Raw genomic sequence first — 15,334 nt, forward strand, 5'->3', positions numbered from 1 at the left:
TGAGGGGGGACAAGGGCCGGGCCGCGGGGAGAGAACCTGGAGGAGCCGCTGGGCCTCACCGAGCCCGGCCTACACAGGACTAGGCCGCAGGAGGAGCCCACAGTGCTGCACGGAACACAGCTGGATGGGAGTCATCTTAGACCGGACCCGCACCAGGGAACAGCCCCGCCATTAAAACCGCTGCAGCTCCACCATTAAAACCGCTGCAGCTCCACCATTAAAGCTGCTGCAGCTCCACCATTAAAGCCTTGCAGCTCCACCCGCCTCTCCTGTCCTTGTGCGAGGGAACGGAGGCGGAGGGGTGGGGGGGAAATGGCGGCCTCTCTCCCGCCTCCTTAGTGCGCATGCGCGGTGCCCGCGGTCCAGACCTCCCCGCTCAGTGCGGCCGCCAGGGGGAGCCGTTGCCCGGCGGAAGGCGGCGCTCCGCCCCGCGCCCTCCGCTCTCTGACCCCGCGCCCTTGCGGGGAGCGGAAGCGGCGGACGGACGATGGTGAGCGGCGGGGCCTGCGCTCGGTTCTGCCGGCACCACGGGGACGCGGAGCTCGGGGCGGGGATGGCGGCGCCGGGACGGGCTGACGGGGCCGGAGGGGCCGCGTGAGGGATCGGGGAGCTGCGGGTCGGAGCCACGCGGGGTTCGAGGCCTGCGGGTGGCGGACGTGGGCCGCGCCGGGGGGAAGCGGGGCCTGTCGGGCCGCGGGGTGTCGGCGGGGCGGGGGCTGCGGCCGTGACGGCTGTCCGTCCCCGCAGGCCAAGTACCTGGCGCAGATCATCCTGGTGGGGGCCCAGGTGGTCGGACGGGCCTTCGTGAGAGCGCTGCGCCAGGAGTTCGCAGGTAGGAGCCGAGCCCGGCCCGGGGCGCCCCCTGCTCCGTATCCACACGGGCTGCGGGAGGGACGGGACGCCCCAAAGACGCTGCCGCCGCCTGCCCAGCACTGCGGCAGGGAGCGGAGCTGGGTGACCCTGTGCAGGGGGGGGCGGCCGGCGGGGGGGTTGTGGCCCAGACCTGGCTGGGAGCCCCCGGCTGTGGGGACTTGAGGGCTGTGGGCCGAGGGCTGACGGTGTCCTCGGGCAGCGAGCCGAGCTGCAGCAGATGCACGGGGACGCTCAGAGAGGCCTCAGTCTGCCGCCGCCTCCAGGATCATTGGCATCAGCCTCCAGGAAGCTCAGCAGATCCTCAACGTCTCCAGCCTCAACCCAGAGGAGATTCAGAAGGTAAAAGCTCCTTCAGAGCAACGCGGCTGGGGAGGGCTGGCACAGGGTGGTGGGGTCCCGGGGGTGTGTAGATGCTGTCCTTGAAGTGTGGCTTATCCTGGGAGGGGTCTCCCTGCTCCAACTGCAGCACAGCTTGCCCAGCAAAGCTGCTGGACACGGACTGTGCTCCTCCAAAGCTGCCCGTCATCTCTGCATGAAGGAGCCTCACCTCCAGGAGCCACAGGCCAATGGGGTTTGGGGAGGGAGGTGCAGGGGCAGCTCCTGATGGAGGCTTTCCTTTGGCAGAACTATGACCATTTATTCAAGGTGAACGACAAGTCGGTGGGAGGTTCCTTCTACCTGCAGTCCAAGGTGAGCAAAGGAAGGAGAGCTGCGGAGTTCCCCAACTCTGCCCTCAGCCCATCCAGCTTCCTTTGATTGGGCAGGAACCTTCCAGAACCGGGTGTTTTGGGGCAGTACCGCTTCCTACTTGGGCTGAACCCATCAGTGGGTCACAGAGGGAGAGCTTTGCTGCCTCTGCCTGGCTGCTTAGGGAGGGAACGGTGGCTGTTGGCACCGGCCAAGCAGAGCTGTGCCATGAGAGGGTCGGGGGTAGGTCTTATCCTCACCCTTCCTCATGCTGTAGATCTGCCAGCACTGGGGGTAGCACAGAGCTGAGGGACCTGCAGCGCCAGCAATCAGCATGAACTTCCAGAGTCCTGCTGGGGCAGGAAGGTCTCAGAACCTGGTGCTGGCCGGGAGGGAGGTGTGTGTGCAGCCCTGCCCTCCGCATCACCACATCGCCTCGTCCTGCAGGTGGTGAGAGCCAAGGAGCGGCTGGACGAGGAGCTGCGCATCCAGGCCAAGGACGAGAAGGAGAAAGGCTGGAAAGCCGAGACGTGACTGCGGTCACTGGCATCCCCGCTTCCCTCTCCCTTAAGTTATAGGTGGCCAATAAACACCGTGTCCTCCACCACCTGGCCTGGCTGCTCTGCGCCCTGGGAGGGACCCGGGATGGCCCCAGCCCTGCTGCTGCCCCGCGGCTGTCGGTGTGCGGCACAGAAACCTGACCCCATGGGCTGAGTTCTGCCCTGCAGATGATGGAGGTGGCACTGGGAAGGAAGGGTGTCCCCAGCTCGGCCTCAGGGCAGCCAGGGCTCAAATCACGCCCAGCAGGGCTGCAGGAGCTATTTTAGTGGGGGTTGGATGCTCGCAGCCTGACTGCACACATGCCTCTGGCTCTGCACCACGTCAGAGCAGGGAGCTGCATGTAGATGGGCTGCGGGGACGGGCACTGGGTCGGGCACAGCAGTGAGGAGCCCTTTGGGACACAGCAGGGCTGTCCCCAGCTGCATTCCCCCCAGGGCAGGGCCAGCTGTGCCCTCAGCTCGGAGGTGGCAGCCGTGTCACCCACTTCCCCTCTGTCCCTTGGCAGGAGCTCAGTGCTTTGTCCCCACCTCTGGCTCCTTGGGCACAGGCTGCAGCGCGAACCGAAACAGGAACTTACTTCAACTTCACTTTATTGTTTTCTTAATAAACTTCCTCTCCCATGGAGGAATATAGTGTTATAATCGTTAGCTTATCTCTTGCTTCTGTAGTCCTTAAAGTCTATGCTAACAGCGATGGAGCCCAACAGGAGGAAAATAAAAACAACCCAGAAACTACAATAGAAAGGCACTTAGAGACCGTTAAAATACTGATGACCTGGAATGTGCAACAACAAACCGACGAATGAGCAAGAAAAACCAACACCGGCCGGGGAGGCCTGGTCCATGGCCAGATGCCGAGCTGTGGCAGTGCCGGGCGGCCGCTGCACCCCGGCACAAGGACAGTGACATGGGGAGACCTGCTCCCCGCAGGGCGTGCTGCCGGGGGGCCCTTCCCGAGCCCGTGCAGCTGGGTCGGGGTCAGGGAGACCCTCGGTTCAGAGCAAGCTGTGGGCAGGGCGAGGGACGCCTGTGCCCCCGTGTGCTGGGGGTGGGCCCTCAGAAAGGGAGGGTCTGTGCTGCAGGGATGGAGCCCATGGGGCACCTCTGTGGTATCCCCCATCTCCGAGGCTCCTGCCCCTCGGTGCTGCTGGTGGAGCTCAGGGGGAAGCCTGTATACCCAGCTGTGCCCAAACTCTCCCTCTTGCCAGGATGGGGTCCGGCAGCACAGAGCACAGCCTGCATCGGCGCTGCCACACAGCCCGGGGGCTCATCTGGGAACACGGGCACCGAGCTGAGAGCACTGAGCTGAGAGCACCGAGCCGCCCAGTGCCGATGTGCAGCTGCCTGCAGCCCTGCCCGCGCTGCCTGCGTGCGCTTGCGGTACATGGTTAGGTATGAACGTAGCTAAACACGGTGGCTCTGCCCCGGTGCGGAGCCGGCACGGCGAGCGGCACACGCGGCCGTGTGCCTTGTCACGGGGATGGCCGGGGAGGCGGCACGGGACGGCCTGGCCACAAAGCTGGCAGCGGTGGGGCCGAGGCCTGGGGCAGGGAGACACCAAGTCAGCGAGAGCGAAGAGCCCGAGCGGGGCCCCGTCAGCACAGGGGTCTGGGCGATAAATAAATAGCGGCGTCTCCGCTGCCCGGCGCGGGGCAGAGCCCCCCAGGTGAACCAGCCCCCCCAGGCCGGGGCAGCAGCGTGGGGTCACCGAGGGATTATTGCTATTCTCAGAAGAGTCCGTTCTTCTTTCGTGAAGGTTAATGTGGCCGCAAGCCCGGGCCTGGGGCGATGCTGGGGGCGATGCTGGGGGCGATGCTGGGGGTGACGCCGGGGTCTCGGCCTGCCCTCCTCCCCCGCACCCCCCCCAGCCCTCAATTCACCACCGCTGGTTTGAGCAGCAGGGAGCCAGGCGGGATGACCACCCAGCCGGGCGGCAGCGCCTCGGGGGGGCTGCCCGCTGCACCCACCCCCGTCGAGAGGTCGAGCACGGCCCCCGGCAGCAGCGCCAGGCTCTCGGGGGGGGCCCGCAGGCGACCCGGCTCCGTCCGACGGCCGCCCGCCTTGCGACCCTCCTTGCCACCCTTCCGCCCCTCGGCCTCCTCGGCCTCGGCCTTCGCCCCGCCGGCCAGCAGCGACATGACGGGCAGCCCCAGGCCGCCGGCCGCGAAGGGCGATGGCAGCAGCGGCCCTTTGGCCAAGTTCAGCGGGCCGCCGCCATTGAGGGGCAGCGCGGGGCCGGGCAGGGCGGGCAGCGAACCCCCCGACCCACAGCCCAGAGCGCTCAGGTCGAGCGGGGCCGGAGCCAGAGGGAGGGGCAGAGCGGGCAGCGCGTGGGGCGCAAAGAGGGCGGCGGGGTTGGGCAGGAGGAGCTGCGCCCCGTTGGCGTAGGGTGCGTCCGCAGAGCCCTTGGGGGGCGCGTGGGCCTTCAGCATCTCGTGGTGCTCGTGGGACACGAAGTGCCCGTGGGCTTTGATGTGCTTGCGGAGCGAGCTGGGGTCCGTGTAGCGCTTGTGGCAGCCCGGCATCTTGCAGTAGTAGGGCTTCTCCACGTAGTGCGTGCGGGTGTGCTTGAAGCGGTCGCTGGAGTTGGAGTAGCGTTTGTTGCAGCCTTCGTAGGGGCAGATGTAGGGCTTCTCCCCTGCGGGACGGCACAGCGCTGCGTCTGAGCCCCCCCACACTGAGCACAGCTCCGTGCCCCCCCCCCCCCGACCTGCCCCGTGCTCTCACCGGTGTGTGAGCGGTTGTGGATCTTCAGGTTCTCCAGGCGGGAGAAGCTCTTGTTGCAGGTGGGGCAGCGATGCGGCTTCTCGTTGGTGTGTGTCCGGATGTGGATCAGCATCTTGTACCTGCATCAGAACCGTCAGGGGGGGCCGGGAACAGCACCCACAGCCACCACGGGTTGCTGCCCCCCCCCGCATCCCCCCCCCTGCACCCACCTGGCGTTGAAGCCGCGGCCGTGCCGGGCACAGCCCTCCCAATGGCAGCAATACCCCGCGTCCTTCTCGGGTTTGACGTGGAAGTCGTTGACGTGATCCACCAGGTCTTGCAGGAGGTCAAAGAATTGGTTGCACTGCGGGAGGGGGACGCTGGGGTGAGGGAGGGCTGGAGACGCCCCAGCTCCCGTCATCCCCCCCCCCGACCCCCCCCCCAGCCCCACATCCCACCCCCTCCCGGCCCCGTGCCCCCGCCTGACCTTGGACCAGCGGCAGACGAGCTGCTTGGGGAGGGGCAGCTCCGGGGAAAGGCGTTTGTCCTTGGGGGGGGGCAGGAAGGAGGGCAGGTGCAGAGCCCCCCCCGCGCCCAGCGGCAGGAAGAACTGGAAGGAGCCGGGGATGCCGTCGATGTAGCGCAGGGACTGGAAATCCTACGGCGGGACGGGGCGGGGGGGTGAGGACCGACGTGCGGCCCCTCTCCGGGACAAGGGGGGGCACCGAGGGGGAGGGGACGCGCGGCCGTACTCACGTGGGGGAGGGCGGGCACGGGGGGGTCGCTGTGCCGCTCGGGAGACAGCGAAGCGCCGCCGCCCCCCGGGGACTCCACGCCGGGGGGGGGCGAGAGGCTGAGGTCCATGACGGGGAGGGCCGGGAAGCGCTTCTCCAGCGCTTTGGAGTGTGCCAACAGCCCGGGGCCCGGCCCTGCCCGCCGCCCCCCCCGCGCGGAGCCCCGGCTCTCCCCGACCGGCGGGGGGGGGGGCGGCGGCGGCGGAGGGGGGGGGGGACGGCACGGGGCCGTGGTCCTGGGGGGGCGCGTTCCCGTTTCTCTCGGGCGCTCCGCACTTTGGAGATGCTCAGCTTGAGGTCCAGCGGCTCGTCCAGCGAATGCATGGCGCCGGGCGGGGGGGTGCTGTAAAGGCGTGAGCGGTGGCAGGGTGGGGGGGCACAGCCGTAAAGCCCCCGATGCCCCCATCCCCGCCCCCCCGCCCCCCTCGGAGCTGGCGTGGGCTCAAGGCCGCGGGGCGCTGGCACGGAGCTGCTGTCCCCCCCCCCCCCCACCAACCACCACCTCCGCTGCGGGCAAAGGGCAGTGCGGGAGCTGCGGGCCCCCGGAGGGGGGGGGGGACGACTGCGCTATGGGGGTGTGACGGAGCCCCCCCCGCCCGCCCGCCCTCTGGAGCCCTTTCCCAGGGCGGCGGCGGCTCCAGCCCCGCCGTGACCCGAGCGCGCTGGCCCCATCCCCGGCTTCCTCCCCCCCTCCGGGGCCCCTTCCCCGCCGGGGGCCGCGCAGGGGCTGCTGCGGGGGGGCCCCCCCGGGCTCCTCCTCACCCCACCCCACCCTCGGTGCCCCCATCCCTTTTCCTGCGGCCGTGGGGCCGGGCTGGGGGCACAGCGCACCCAGCACACGTGGCACGGTCCGGTCCCCCCCCCCAACACACACCCTTTCTCCTTCCCCACCCCCCCGTCGATTTTATACACACATATATACGCACGGAACCCCCCCCCCCACTGTTGCCGCCGCCGCCCCGGGGGCCCCCCACCCTGGCCGGGCTCCAGCGCGGCGCAGACGCTGAGGAATGCGGAGGAGCCGCGATGGGGCGGGGGCCCCCCCGTTAAACATCCCCCGTGGGTCGCCGGCAGCCCCAAGGGCCCCCCCTCTGCCGGTTCCGGCGTCGGGGGGGCCGTGGGGGTCCCGGCGACCAGGTGGCATCATTGATTCCCCCTTGATAAGATGATAAAAAGCATCACCCCCCACCCAGAGTGTGTGTGTGTGTTGGGGGGGGGGTGGCCTCTCCCCGTGCCAACAGCGCAAGGACGCGGTCACGGGTGGGTGACACAAAGGCGAGGAAGGCGGGGGGGCGCCACAAGCCCTCACCCACCCACCGCCCGAGGCGGAGCTGTCACCCATCGGGGGACCCGTCCCCGTCCCCGTCCCCATCCCCATCCCCATCCCCATCCCGTCCCTACCTGCGGGCGGCTCAGCGCGGGGTGCGGCGGAGCGGCCCCCCCCGCCGATGGGACACCGGGTGGCTCCGCCACATCTGCGCGGGGACCGGCACCGGCGGTGGTGGCGGCGGCGGGGCCCCCCCCGGCAGCCCCGGGGCGGGGCGGGGGTTCTGCCCGCCGTGATTTATGGCCGCCCCGCCGCGCTCCCCGCTAGGACCGGCCCCGCCGCGCCGCCGCCCCGGCAGCCATTCGCGGGTGGGAGCTGAGCGCATGCCTGGGCCCGCCCCGCGTGGGGGGGGGGATGGATGGAGAGGGGAAAAGAAAAAGCCCCACGGGTGGAAGGGGACGGAGCGCACCGCACGGCCGCGCACGGAGCAATAGCGCACGACGAGCGGGGGCACCGCGGGGTGTCACGCGTGGGCCGATGGATGCCGCCCCCCCCCCCCCCCCCCCCCCCACACACACACACACACCTCCGCTCTTCATTAACTTCGATTTATTTTCTAGGGGGGGGCGAATGTCCCGCGTGACGGCAGCGCCGCTCCGTGACGTCACGCCTGGCAGGGCCTCCCTATGACGTCACCCCCCGCGGGGGAAGGGAGGAGGGCGGGGGGTGTCCCCGGGGCTCCTTCCGGGGGCAGGATGTGGGCTGACCGCGGGTGGGGCGCGCCGCCCCGTGTCACGCGTGGGGGGGGGGGGTCGCGCGTGGGCGGCGATGTTGAGCTCGTCGGCCCCGGGGATACCCGCAGAACGGCTGAAGGGCTGAGCTGCCACCCGGGGTGCGGGGGGGAGGGCTGCTGTCACCCGCCTCGGTGAGCCCCGTGGGGGGCCGTGAGCCCTGCGGCCCCGATGGGGTGAGATGGGGGGGGGTGAAGTGGGGACAGGGATAGAATGGGATTAGGCAGGACAGGGCAGAATGGAGTGGAATGGGATGGAGTGAGATGGGAATAGAGGGGGTGGTACAGAATGAGGTGGGGATAGGATAGAGTGTGGACAGGAAGGGATGTAATAGGGTCAGACAGCGTAGCATAGGATGGGTATAGGACAGGATGGGATGAGATGGAACGGAGCAGAGTTGAACAGGGAGGGATGGAATGGGGTGGGGACAGGGCAGGGTGGGATAGGATGGCATGGGGCATAATGGGATAGGATCGGATGGGATGGAACGGGTTGGGATGGGGACAGGATGGAGATGATACAGGGATAGAATGGAACAGGAGGGGATGGGAGGGGATGGGATAGCATGGGGTGCAAGGGGACGAGATAGGACAGGGATAGGATAGGATGGAATGGAACAGGATGGAATGGGAAGGGATGAGGTAGGATCAGATGGGATAGCACAGGATGGGATGGGGACAGGATGGAATAGGACAGGGATAGGATGGGATGGAATAGGACGGGGTAGATGGGGTGGCACAGGATAGGATGGGGCAGGGCTGGACAGGCTGGAGTATGATCAAAGGAGATGACACAGGATGGGATGAGGGCAGGACAGGATGGGGTAGGATGGGGTAGAATAGAGCTAGAACAAAATGGAATGGGCTGAAACGGAATCAAAGGGGGTAAAATGGAACAAAAATGAAATGGGATAGCACAGATGATGACAGGACAGGGTGGGACAGAGATAGAATGGGATGAGATGGGATGAGAGAAAACAGGACAGAACAAAGCGGAATGGGAAGGGGTGAGATGGGATGGATTAGGGTTGGAAGGGATGGCACAGGTTGAGATGGGGACAAGATCACATGGGGTGGGGATGGGGATGAGAGAGGACAGGATAGGACAGGATAGGATGGAATAGGATCAGATGGGATGACATGGGATGGGGATAGAACAGAACAGAGTGGGATGAGATAGGATAGGGCAGGGGTAGGATAGGATGGAATGGGACAGGGTTGGATGGGGTGGTATGAGGACGGGATGGGGACAGGACGGGATGAGGGCAGGGTAGGATGGGTGGCATGAGGATGGGATGGGACAGGATGGGGATGGGAAGGGCTGGGATGGGGTAGGATCAGAAGGGATGGCACAGGATGGGCTGGAATAGGGACAGGGGGTGGCACAGGTTGGGGTGGGGACAGGGCGGGATCGGATGGGGTGGGTTGGGGGTGGGACAGGTTGGGATGGGATGAGGTAGGACGGGACGGGATGGGGTGCGACGGGACGGGCTGAGATGGGACGGAACGGGGTCAGACGGGGCGGCACGGGGACGGCGCAGGGACGGGACGGGAAGGGGCAGCGTAGGATGGGATGGGATCGGACAGGGACGGAACGGGTCGGAACGGGACGAGATAGGACGGGACGGGGATAGGGCAGGGCTCGGGCCGGGCCGGGCTCGGACGGGACGGCGCAGCACGGGGCCGAACGGGCCACCGCCCCGCGGCTCGGTGACGGATGGGGGGGGGGGGGACGGGGCGCCGCGGGGACCGACCCGCCCGCAACCAGCGTCTCCCCGCCGCCCCTCCGGCCCCGCGCTGCCCCCCCCCGCCCCGCTCCGCGCCGAATCCCGCGCCGTCCTTTGTTTACATGGGCCGGTGGCTGGCGGAGGCGGCGCCGCCGGGGGAGGGAGCGCTGCTGTGCTCGCACCAGCTGTTTCCCGCCTTGAGACACACGCACACACACACACACACACACACACACACACGCCCGCTCCAGCCCCGCCGCAGTCGCTCCTCGCCCGGCCCCGCGCCCAGCGGCGCCCCGCAGCCGTCCGGCATGGAGTACTTCGTGGTGCCCGCCCAGAAGATGCCATCCCTGCAGCACTTCAGGAAATCCGAGAAGGAGGTCATCGGCGGGCTGTGCAGGTGGGGGGCAGCGCTGGTTCCGCAGCGCTTTATTCATTACCACCTTCCGACCCCCCCCCCCCTCCCCTCCTTTACCCCCCCCCAAACCCTTCTTTTATCTGATTGATTCCACGCGTGTATCGTTATTTTTTTACACCCTTTAAAAAAAATATATCTTTTTTTTTAATTATTATTTTCTCCCCCATTCTTTTCATTATTTATCCCCCCCCCTCTTGTTCTCTTCTCCCCCCCCCCCCCTCCACTTCCACCCCGATCCCCATTTCCCTTCTCTCCCCGCACGTGGGTGCCGCTCCCGGGGCCGCCGCCGCCGCGCACATGGGGCCGTGGGGCCGACAGCGGCCATGCGGCCTTAAGGCCCCGCACCGCCCCGCAGCGAGAAGGGGATCTCACGGCACCGGGTGGGCGCGGGGGATGGGGGGGGGAACCAGAGCGGCCCGCCGGGGAACTGGGGGCGCTGCCGGGGGGCGTGCGGCGTGGGGGGGGGGGGAGGTGTGTTTACTGCCGGGCCTGGCCGTGACTCTGCAGCCCTCCCGGAGGAGGCGGGTCGGCCACGGGGCTGCCGGGACATGTAGTGCGGTTGGAACGGAGCTAGGCCCAAGCGGGCCACGCTGCTGCACAAAGCGGGTTGTGAACCTCGGGGGTCGGTAGGATCCCTACGGTGGTTACGGGGAGCCGCCCTCCCGGCTCGCGGTTCCGCTCGGCGCAGCACGCGGGGCTGGCCCCGCGTGCTGCGCCGAGCGGAACCGCGAGCCGGGAGGGCGGACGGCATGCGAGCCCACAACCGGCCTCCTGTAAGCTTAGGGTGGGACTAAGGCTTCTCCTTTGGGATCTGTCAGCTGGAAGCCATCAGCGGGGCGGAGAGAGCCGCCTTCTTATGGCCACACACGCCGGTGGCCCCATAGGGATGCATGCAAGCGGCGCTCCCAGCCAGCACGTGGGCACCATGGAGATGCTGGTGGGGTGTCTGCTAGTCCCCTTCCTCACTGCATTCCTTATAGGCATAAAGTTCTCTCCAGCTCACATCCATCCAGCCTCTCCTTGTCCTGCCCAGAGATGGGTTTAGTTGCATAGCGAGGTGTTCCCCCCCCCTAGCCCCTAACACTGAGCTCCTCTTGCAGCCTGGCCAACATCCCATTGACTCCTGAGACCCAGCGGGACCAGGAGCGGCGGATACGTAGGGAAATCGCCAACAGCAACGAGAGAAGGCGGATGCAAAGCATCAATGCTGGCTTCCAGTCGTTGAAAACCCTCATCCCGCACACGGACGGGGAGAAGCTCAGCAAGGTGAGTTGGGATCCGGGGTCACATCAGTGGGCGATGCATTGGGTGAGCTGTGTTGGGAGGAGGGATTGGAGGCTGTGCTGTGTGTGCCGCTCACGGGGAACTGCAGGAGAGATGCTGGGTGGGAGTGGGGCTGGGTCCTGGCTCGGAGCCGGGCTGTGCTGCCTCACTGTGCCCCCGCTTCTCCAACAGGCGGCCATCCTCCAGCAGACAGCTGAGTACATCTTCTCCCTGGAGCAGGAGAAGACCCGGCTACTACAGCAGAACACCCAGCTCAAGCGGTTCATCCAGGTGGTGCTTGGGGTGCTGGGAAGGGATGGTGCCGCGTGGCGGGGGAAGGGATGGCCACAACTTTGGGTGTGCTCAGAGCATCACTGCTTCTCCTTGGGGTCTGGGTGAGATCCCCATCCTAATAACTGCAGGGTGGGATTGTTTCACGCTCTCCTGGCAGGCCAGGGGAGTAGATGGGGGCATTGGCTCCTTATACCCAGGAGACATTTCTCTTAGTGACCCCCGTGTTGGGATGGCCGTGGGGGTTTCACCCTCCCCAGCTGTGGGGGTGACACTGAGGATGGCCATGAGAGCAGCACTGCCCACCCCTGGTCCAGATGGAGGGGAACCCTGGTCTTCTGACGCCGCGTCCCTTTGGCAGGAGTTCAGCGGTTCCTCCCCAAAGCGGCGACGAGCGGAGGACAAAGATGAAGGCATCGGCTCGCCAGACATCTGGGAGGATGAGAAGGCCGAGGACCTGCGGCGAGAAATGATTGAGCTCCGGCAGCAGCTGGACAAGGAGCGCTCTGTCCGCATGATGCTGGAGGAGCAGGTGAGGCCGTGGGGCCGGCGCCGCCGCCGCTGTGTGTGTGGGGAGGGCTCGCCCTCTAGCGGGCTGTGCCGTGGGGATGATGGAACCAAAGAGCCGTAGGATGGCTGGAAGGGAGCTCACAGCTCGTCTGCTTTCAGGCCCTGCCGTGGGCTGGCTGCCCCCATAGCTCATCTCTGGGCAGCAGTCCTAGTGCCTCACTGCACCCTGAGTAAGGAATGTCCCCATGCTTGGCCCTGGTCTCTTTCCCCACTTTGCCCACACCGTGATCCCGCAGACAGGGACAGCCCAGCTTAGGTTGTGTGTAGGGCATGGGCTGCACTGCCCACAGCACAACGGGTCCCTCTCTGCACCAGGTTCGCTCGCTGGAAGCCCACATGTACCCCGAGAAGCTGAAGGTGATTGCTCAGCAGGTGCAGCTCCAGCAGCAGCAGGAGCAGGTGAGGTTACTGCACCAGGAGAAGCTGGAGCGGGAGCAGCAGATCCGAACTCAGGTGAGTGTGGGCGCAGCCCACTGCCCCTCCTGTCCCTGCAGCTTTCTTGTGGGATGAGCAAGGCAGTGATGTATGGAGGTTAGGGCAGGTCAGTGGTGCTCTTGGCACCTGTGAGAGGCTGTGCTGTGTGCACAATGATGTCCCAGCAAAACGACTTACTCCCTTAGGGAGTAGGGAAGGGGTTGGTGCAGTGCTGCCCTGCACACTCAGCTCCAGGCTGTGCTCCCTGTACCTGGAGCAGGAGGCAGACAAGCGTGGTGCCGGCGTGCTGCCTGCGCTTCCCTCTGCTCTGCGCTGCCACCCCGGTTTGGAGCCGTTCCTTGAGCTGGAGGACCCTGGTGTGGGGATCTTATAAGGCAGTGACAAAGCCTGGCTTCCTTTGCAGTCTGGCTTCTGCAGGGATGTTCCCCACAGGATCCCTCCTGGGGAAGTGCAGCCTATTTTTAGGTGAACTTTCCTTCGCCTCCTGCCAGGGCGGTTCTTCGCATCCGCTGTTTTAACGAGGAGCTCCGAGGGGTGCGGTGCGTTCCCAGCTGAGCGGGTCGGGCCGATCGGAGTTAGTGTGAATCAGCTGCTGGGGTTTGGCTTCAGCCTCTTGAATGTCCAAAGCTTCAGGGTACGGGCAGTTCTTTGAGCTCAGCCTTGTCCTTTTTGCTCTGCCAAAGCAATGCTGGCCACAGATTAGCTTGTGTCCGTGCAGGGCAGGTGGGCAGCAGCTGAGTTGCTGGTAAAGCTCGGTGGTCTCGGTGCTCTCCCCGTCACCGCCTTGCCCAGGTGCAGGGGCTCCACAGCCCTTGGGCTGCCTCTCTCCTGGTTCTCTCCTTGCTCCAAGCCCATTATCTCATGTGTGAGTTGGGCCCAGAGTGACACGGCATCCCCAGCAGTGTGGGCACAGTGGGGTCGCTTTGGGGTATGGGGACCTTGTAGGGCTGCTGCCCTGCAGCTCATGGCTCTGGGTGAGAAGTTTGAGGACGGAGCCATCACCCCGTGTTGGGTGTCCCAGGGGCTCATGGAAGGGTTTGCTTTGTCCCCAGCTCCTGCCAGCACACGGTCCCCCAGCGCCCACCCACCACCCCACTGTGATCGTACCAGCACCACCTCCCTCCCATCATGTCACCGTGGTCACCATGGGCCCGTCCTCGGTCATCAACACAGTCTCCACGTCCCGGCAAAACCTGGACACCATCGTTCAGGTAGGGAGCGCCACGAGGGGTGTGTGTGTAGGGGATGGGGAGGTGTCCTAAAGCCTTTGGGGAGGGGGGTGGGTTCATCACCTGACTTGGTTTGCCCCCGACAGGCCATCCAGCACATCGAGGGCACGCAGGAGAAGCAGCTGCAGGAAGAGGAGCAGCGACGTGCCGTCATCGTGACGCCCGCACGTGCCTGCCCAGAGCCCTCCGCCTCCGACACCGCCTCCGACACGGAGGGCAACGACAGTGACTCCATGGACCAGAGCAAAGAAGACCCTTTGGGGGAAGGGGAGCTGCCCTGACACCCCCCGGCCATCAGCCGGGGTGGGGAGGGGGGCGATGGGGGGGAAACGTCAGAGAATATGCTGAAATTTTTAAAAAATACGTGGCGATTTGGGTCTCTTTTATGACCTTTTTCCAATACTGTAACGCTGGAAGCGGGCACCATTCAGTGCTCAGTGCCCAGCGAGCGGGGAGAAGGGGGGGCTGGGGAAAGGGGGGGGCAGCCAGAGGGGGGGGGGACAGAACTGGAAGGGGGGTGCAGCCGAGCGGCTTCGGGAAGGGGCTTAGGGCTGGGGGGGGGTCGGAGCCCCCCCTGGTGTCACCAAATTCCCCCCCTCCCCCCCCGCCTGCAGGAAGCCCTGCAGAACCAAAGCCAGCCGGGTTTCCCTTGGGACGCTGCCAGGGGGCGGTTGGGATTTTTGATTCCTTTTCTCCTTTTGTTTTTTTTTTTTGTTCTGTTTAAAAGTTTCATTTTTAAGCAGGGGGGTCCCGAAGGGGAGGGGGGGGGGGAACGGACACTCCTGGTGACCGCAGTGTCGGTGCTGTGGGGGTCTCGGGCTCCATATGCAGCACCCACCCCCAGCGCTCCCCTTCCTGCTCCCCTCCTTCCTTTTAAGCACTTAATCCGGTTTGCGGGGTTCGTCAGGTCAGAAGAGCTTTTCTGTTTCGTGATTGTTGTCGCTTCTACTTTTTGTTGTGGGCAGGGGGGGCCCATTTCTGTCCCCCCCCCCCCTCCTCCCCATCCCCACCTCCGCCCCCCTCATTTGGCTGTAGGGTTTAGGCCAGTCGTGTGTAGAGCCTTGTTGGTATTTGGTAGGTTCCTCCCCAGCCACAACTGTTTCTCTCTCGGTTTCTTTCATTTTATTATAATTTTTTTTTTTTTTTGGTTGGTTTTGTATTTTTTTTACGATTTTCAGGTCTTTGTGTTCATTGAGAAGCTATTATATTTTGTTAAGAAAGTGAAAAAAAAAAAAAGAGGCTCGTGCCTTTGTAAAGAAACAAAATAAAGTTTGTACTTTGTTTTTTAGAAGCTCCAGCCTGCTGTTGTTTCTGGTGGGGGGTCCGGGGGGGGTGTCCGGACGGCATCTGTCCCAGCCACCTGGCTCACCTGCACTGCGCTGGGGGGGCTGCAGGGCCGGTTCTGATGACCCCTGTCAGCTGGGGGGTGGGAGGAGTGAGGATTTTCTGCCCCAGCCGGTGGGTGATTGGGACTGATGTGAATCTCCTGGGCTCTGAGGACAGCCGTCTCCTCCCGTGCCTTTTGGGGGGCACCGCTGCGGTTGTGGGCCCCTCCATCTCCCACTCACGGTGCGTGGGTTAGGGTCACGGTTAGGGTTAGCCCGGCGACGATCCTGCATCCCCGCTGCGCCCCCGGCTGCGCACCGTCATCCCCATCCCCACCGCCCTCTGCGCTTTCAGCTTTTGCTGTCGGGGGATCCTCCTTGTTGGATGTCCCCGGGGCG

At 65.5% G+C, this 15,334-nt stretch overlaps 3 protein-coding genes across 6 annotated transcripts in view; 2 read left to right on the top strand and 1 right to left on the bottom strand.

Annotated features, from left to right (window-relative positions):
* Nucleotides 1–2,164, top strand: part of LOC140258546 (mitochondrial import inner membrane translocase subunit TIM16-like) — a 36,834-nt gene extending 34,670 nt beyond the window's left edge. For 2 of the 4 annotated variants that reach the window (XM_072348912.1, XM_072348911.1), the window contains exon 28: nucleotides 78–254. In XM_072348912.1, the coding sequence (XP_072205013.1) occupies nucleotides 78–83 (6 nt within the window). In that variant the 3' untranslated portion in view covers nucleotides 84–254. Of the gene's footprint in view, nucleotides 1–77; nucleotides 255–350; nucleotides 491–747; nucleotides 833–1,072; nucleotides 1,213–1,497; nucleotides 1,564–2,007 lie in introns of those variants that run through there. The other 2 variants (XM_072348913.1, XM_072348914.1) reach the window with 2 other exon arrangements.
* A 147-nt stretch (nucleotides 2,165–2,311) lies between these two features.
* On the bottom strand, nucleotides 2,312–7,248 carry GLIS2 (GLIS family zinc finger 2). The gene is given in 7 exon segments (XM_072348917.1): nucleotides 2,312–4,758; nucleotides 4,848–4,966; nucleotides 5,057–5,190; nucleotides 5,314–5,484; nucleotides 5,583–5,825; nucleotides 5,828–5,963; nucleotides 7,022–7,248. Coding segments are annotated over 6 exon segments (1,551 nt in total). The 5' UTR covers nucleotides 5,945–5,963; nucleotides 7,022–7,248; the 3' UTR covers nucleotides 2,312–3,991.
* A 1,967-nt stretch (nucleotides 7,249–9,215) lies between these two features.
* TFAP4 (transcription factor AP-4) lies at nucleotides 9,216–14,064 on the top strand. Its single transcript, XM_072349304.1, has 7 exons — nucleotides 9,216–9,804; nucleotides 10,923–11,088; nucleotides 11,278–11,376; nucleotides 11,738–11,908; nucleotides 12,262–12,399; nucleotides 13,434–13,592; nucleotides 13,697–14,064. Exons 1-7 carry the CDS (start codon nucleotides 9,395–9,397, stop codon nucleotides 13,889–13,891), a joined length of 1,338 nt encoding a protein of 445 aa, XP_072205405.1. The 5' UTR covers nucleotides 9,216–9,394; the 3' UTR covers nucleotides 13,892–14,064.
* The last annotated feature ends 1,270 nt before the right edge of the window (nucleotides 14,065–15,334 follow it).

Source organism: Excalfactoria chinensis, chromosome 14 (genome assembly GCF_039878825.1).
Source record: "Excalfactoria chinensis isolate bCotChi1 chromosome 14, bCotChi1.hap2, whole genome shotgun sequence".
Taxonomy (NCBI): Eukaryota; Metazoa; Chordata; class Aves; order Galliformes; family Phasianidae; genus Excalfactoria; species Excalfactoria chinensis.

Excerpts from the sequence above, each read along its gene's own strand:
- TFAP4 (XM_072349304.1), top strand. The coding sequence starts at position 9,395 with ATGGGGGGGGGGGGGACGGGGCGCCGCGGGGACCGACCCGCCCGCAAC. Across the intron at positions 9,805-10,922 it reads GTCATCGGCGGGCTGTGCAG|CCTGGCCAACATCCCATTGA; the intron begins GTGGGGGGCAGC and ends CTCCTCTTGCAG. Across the intron at positions 11,089-11,277 it reads ACGGGGAGAAGCTCAGCAAG|GCGGCCATCCTCCAGCAGAC; the intron begins GTGAGTTGGGAT and ends CTTCTCCAACAG.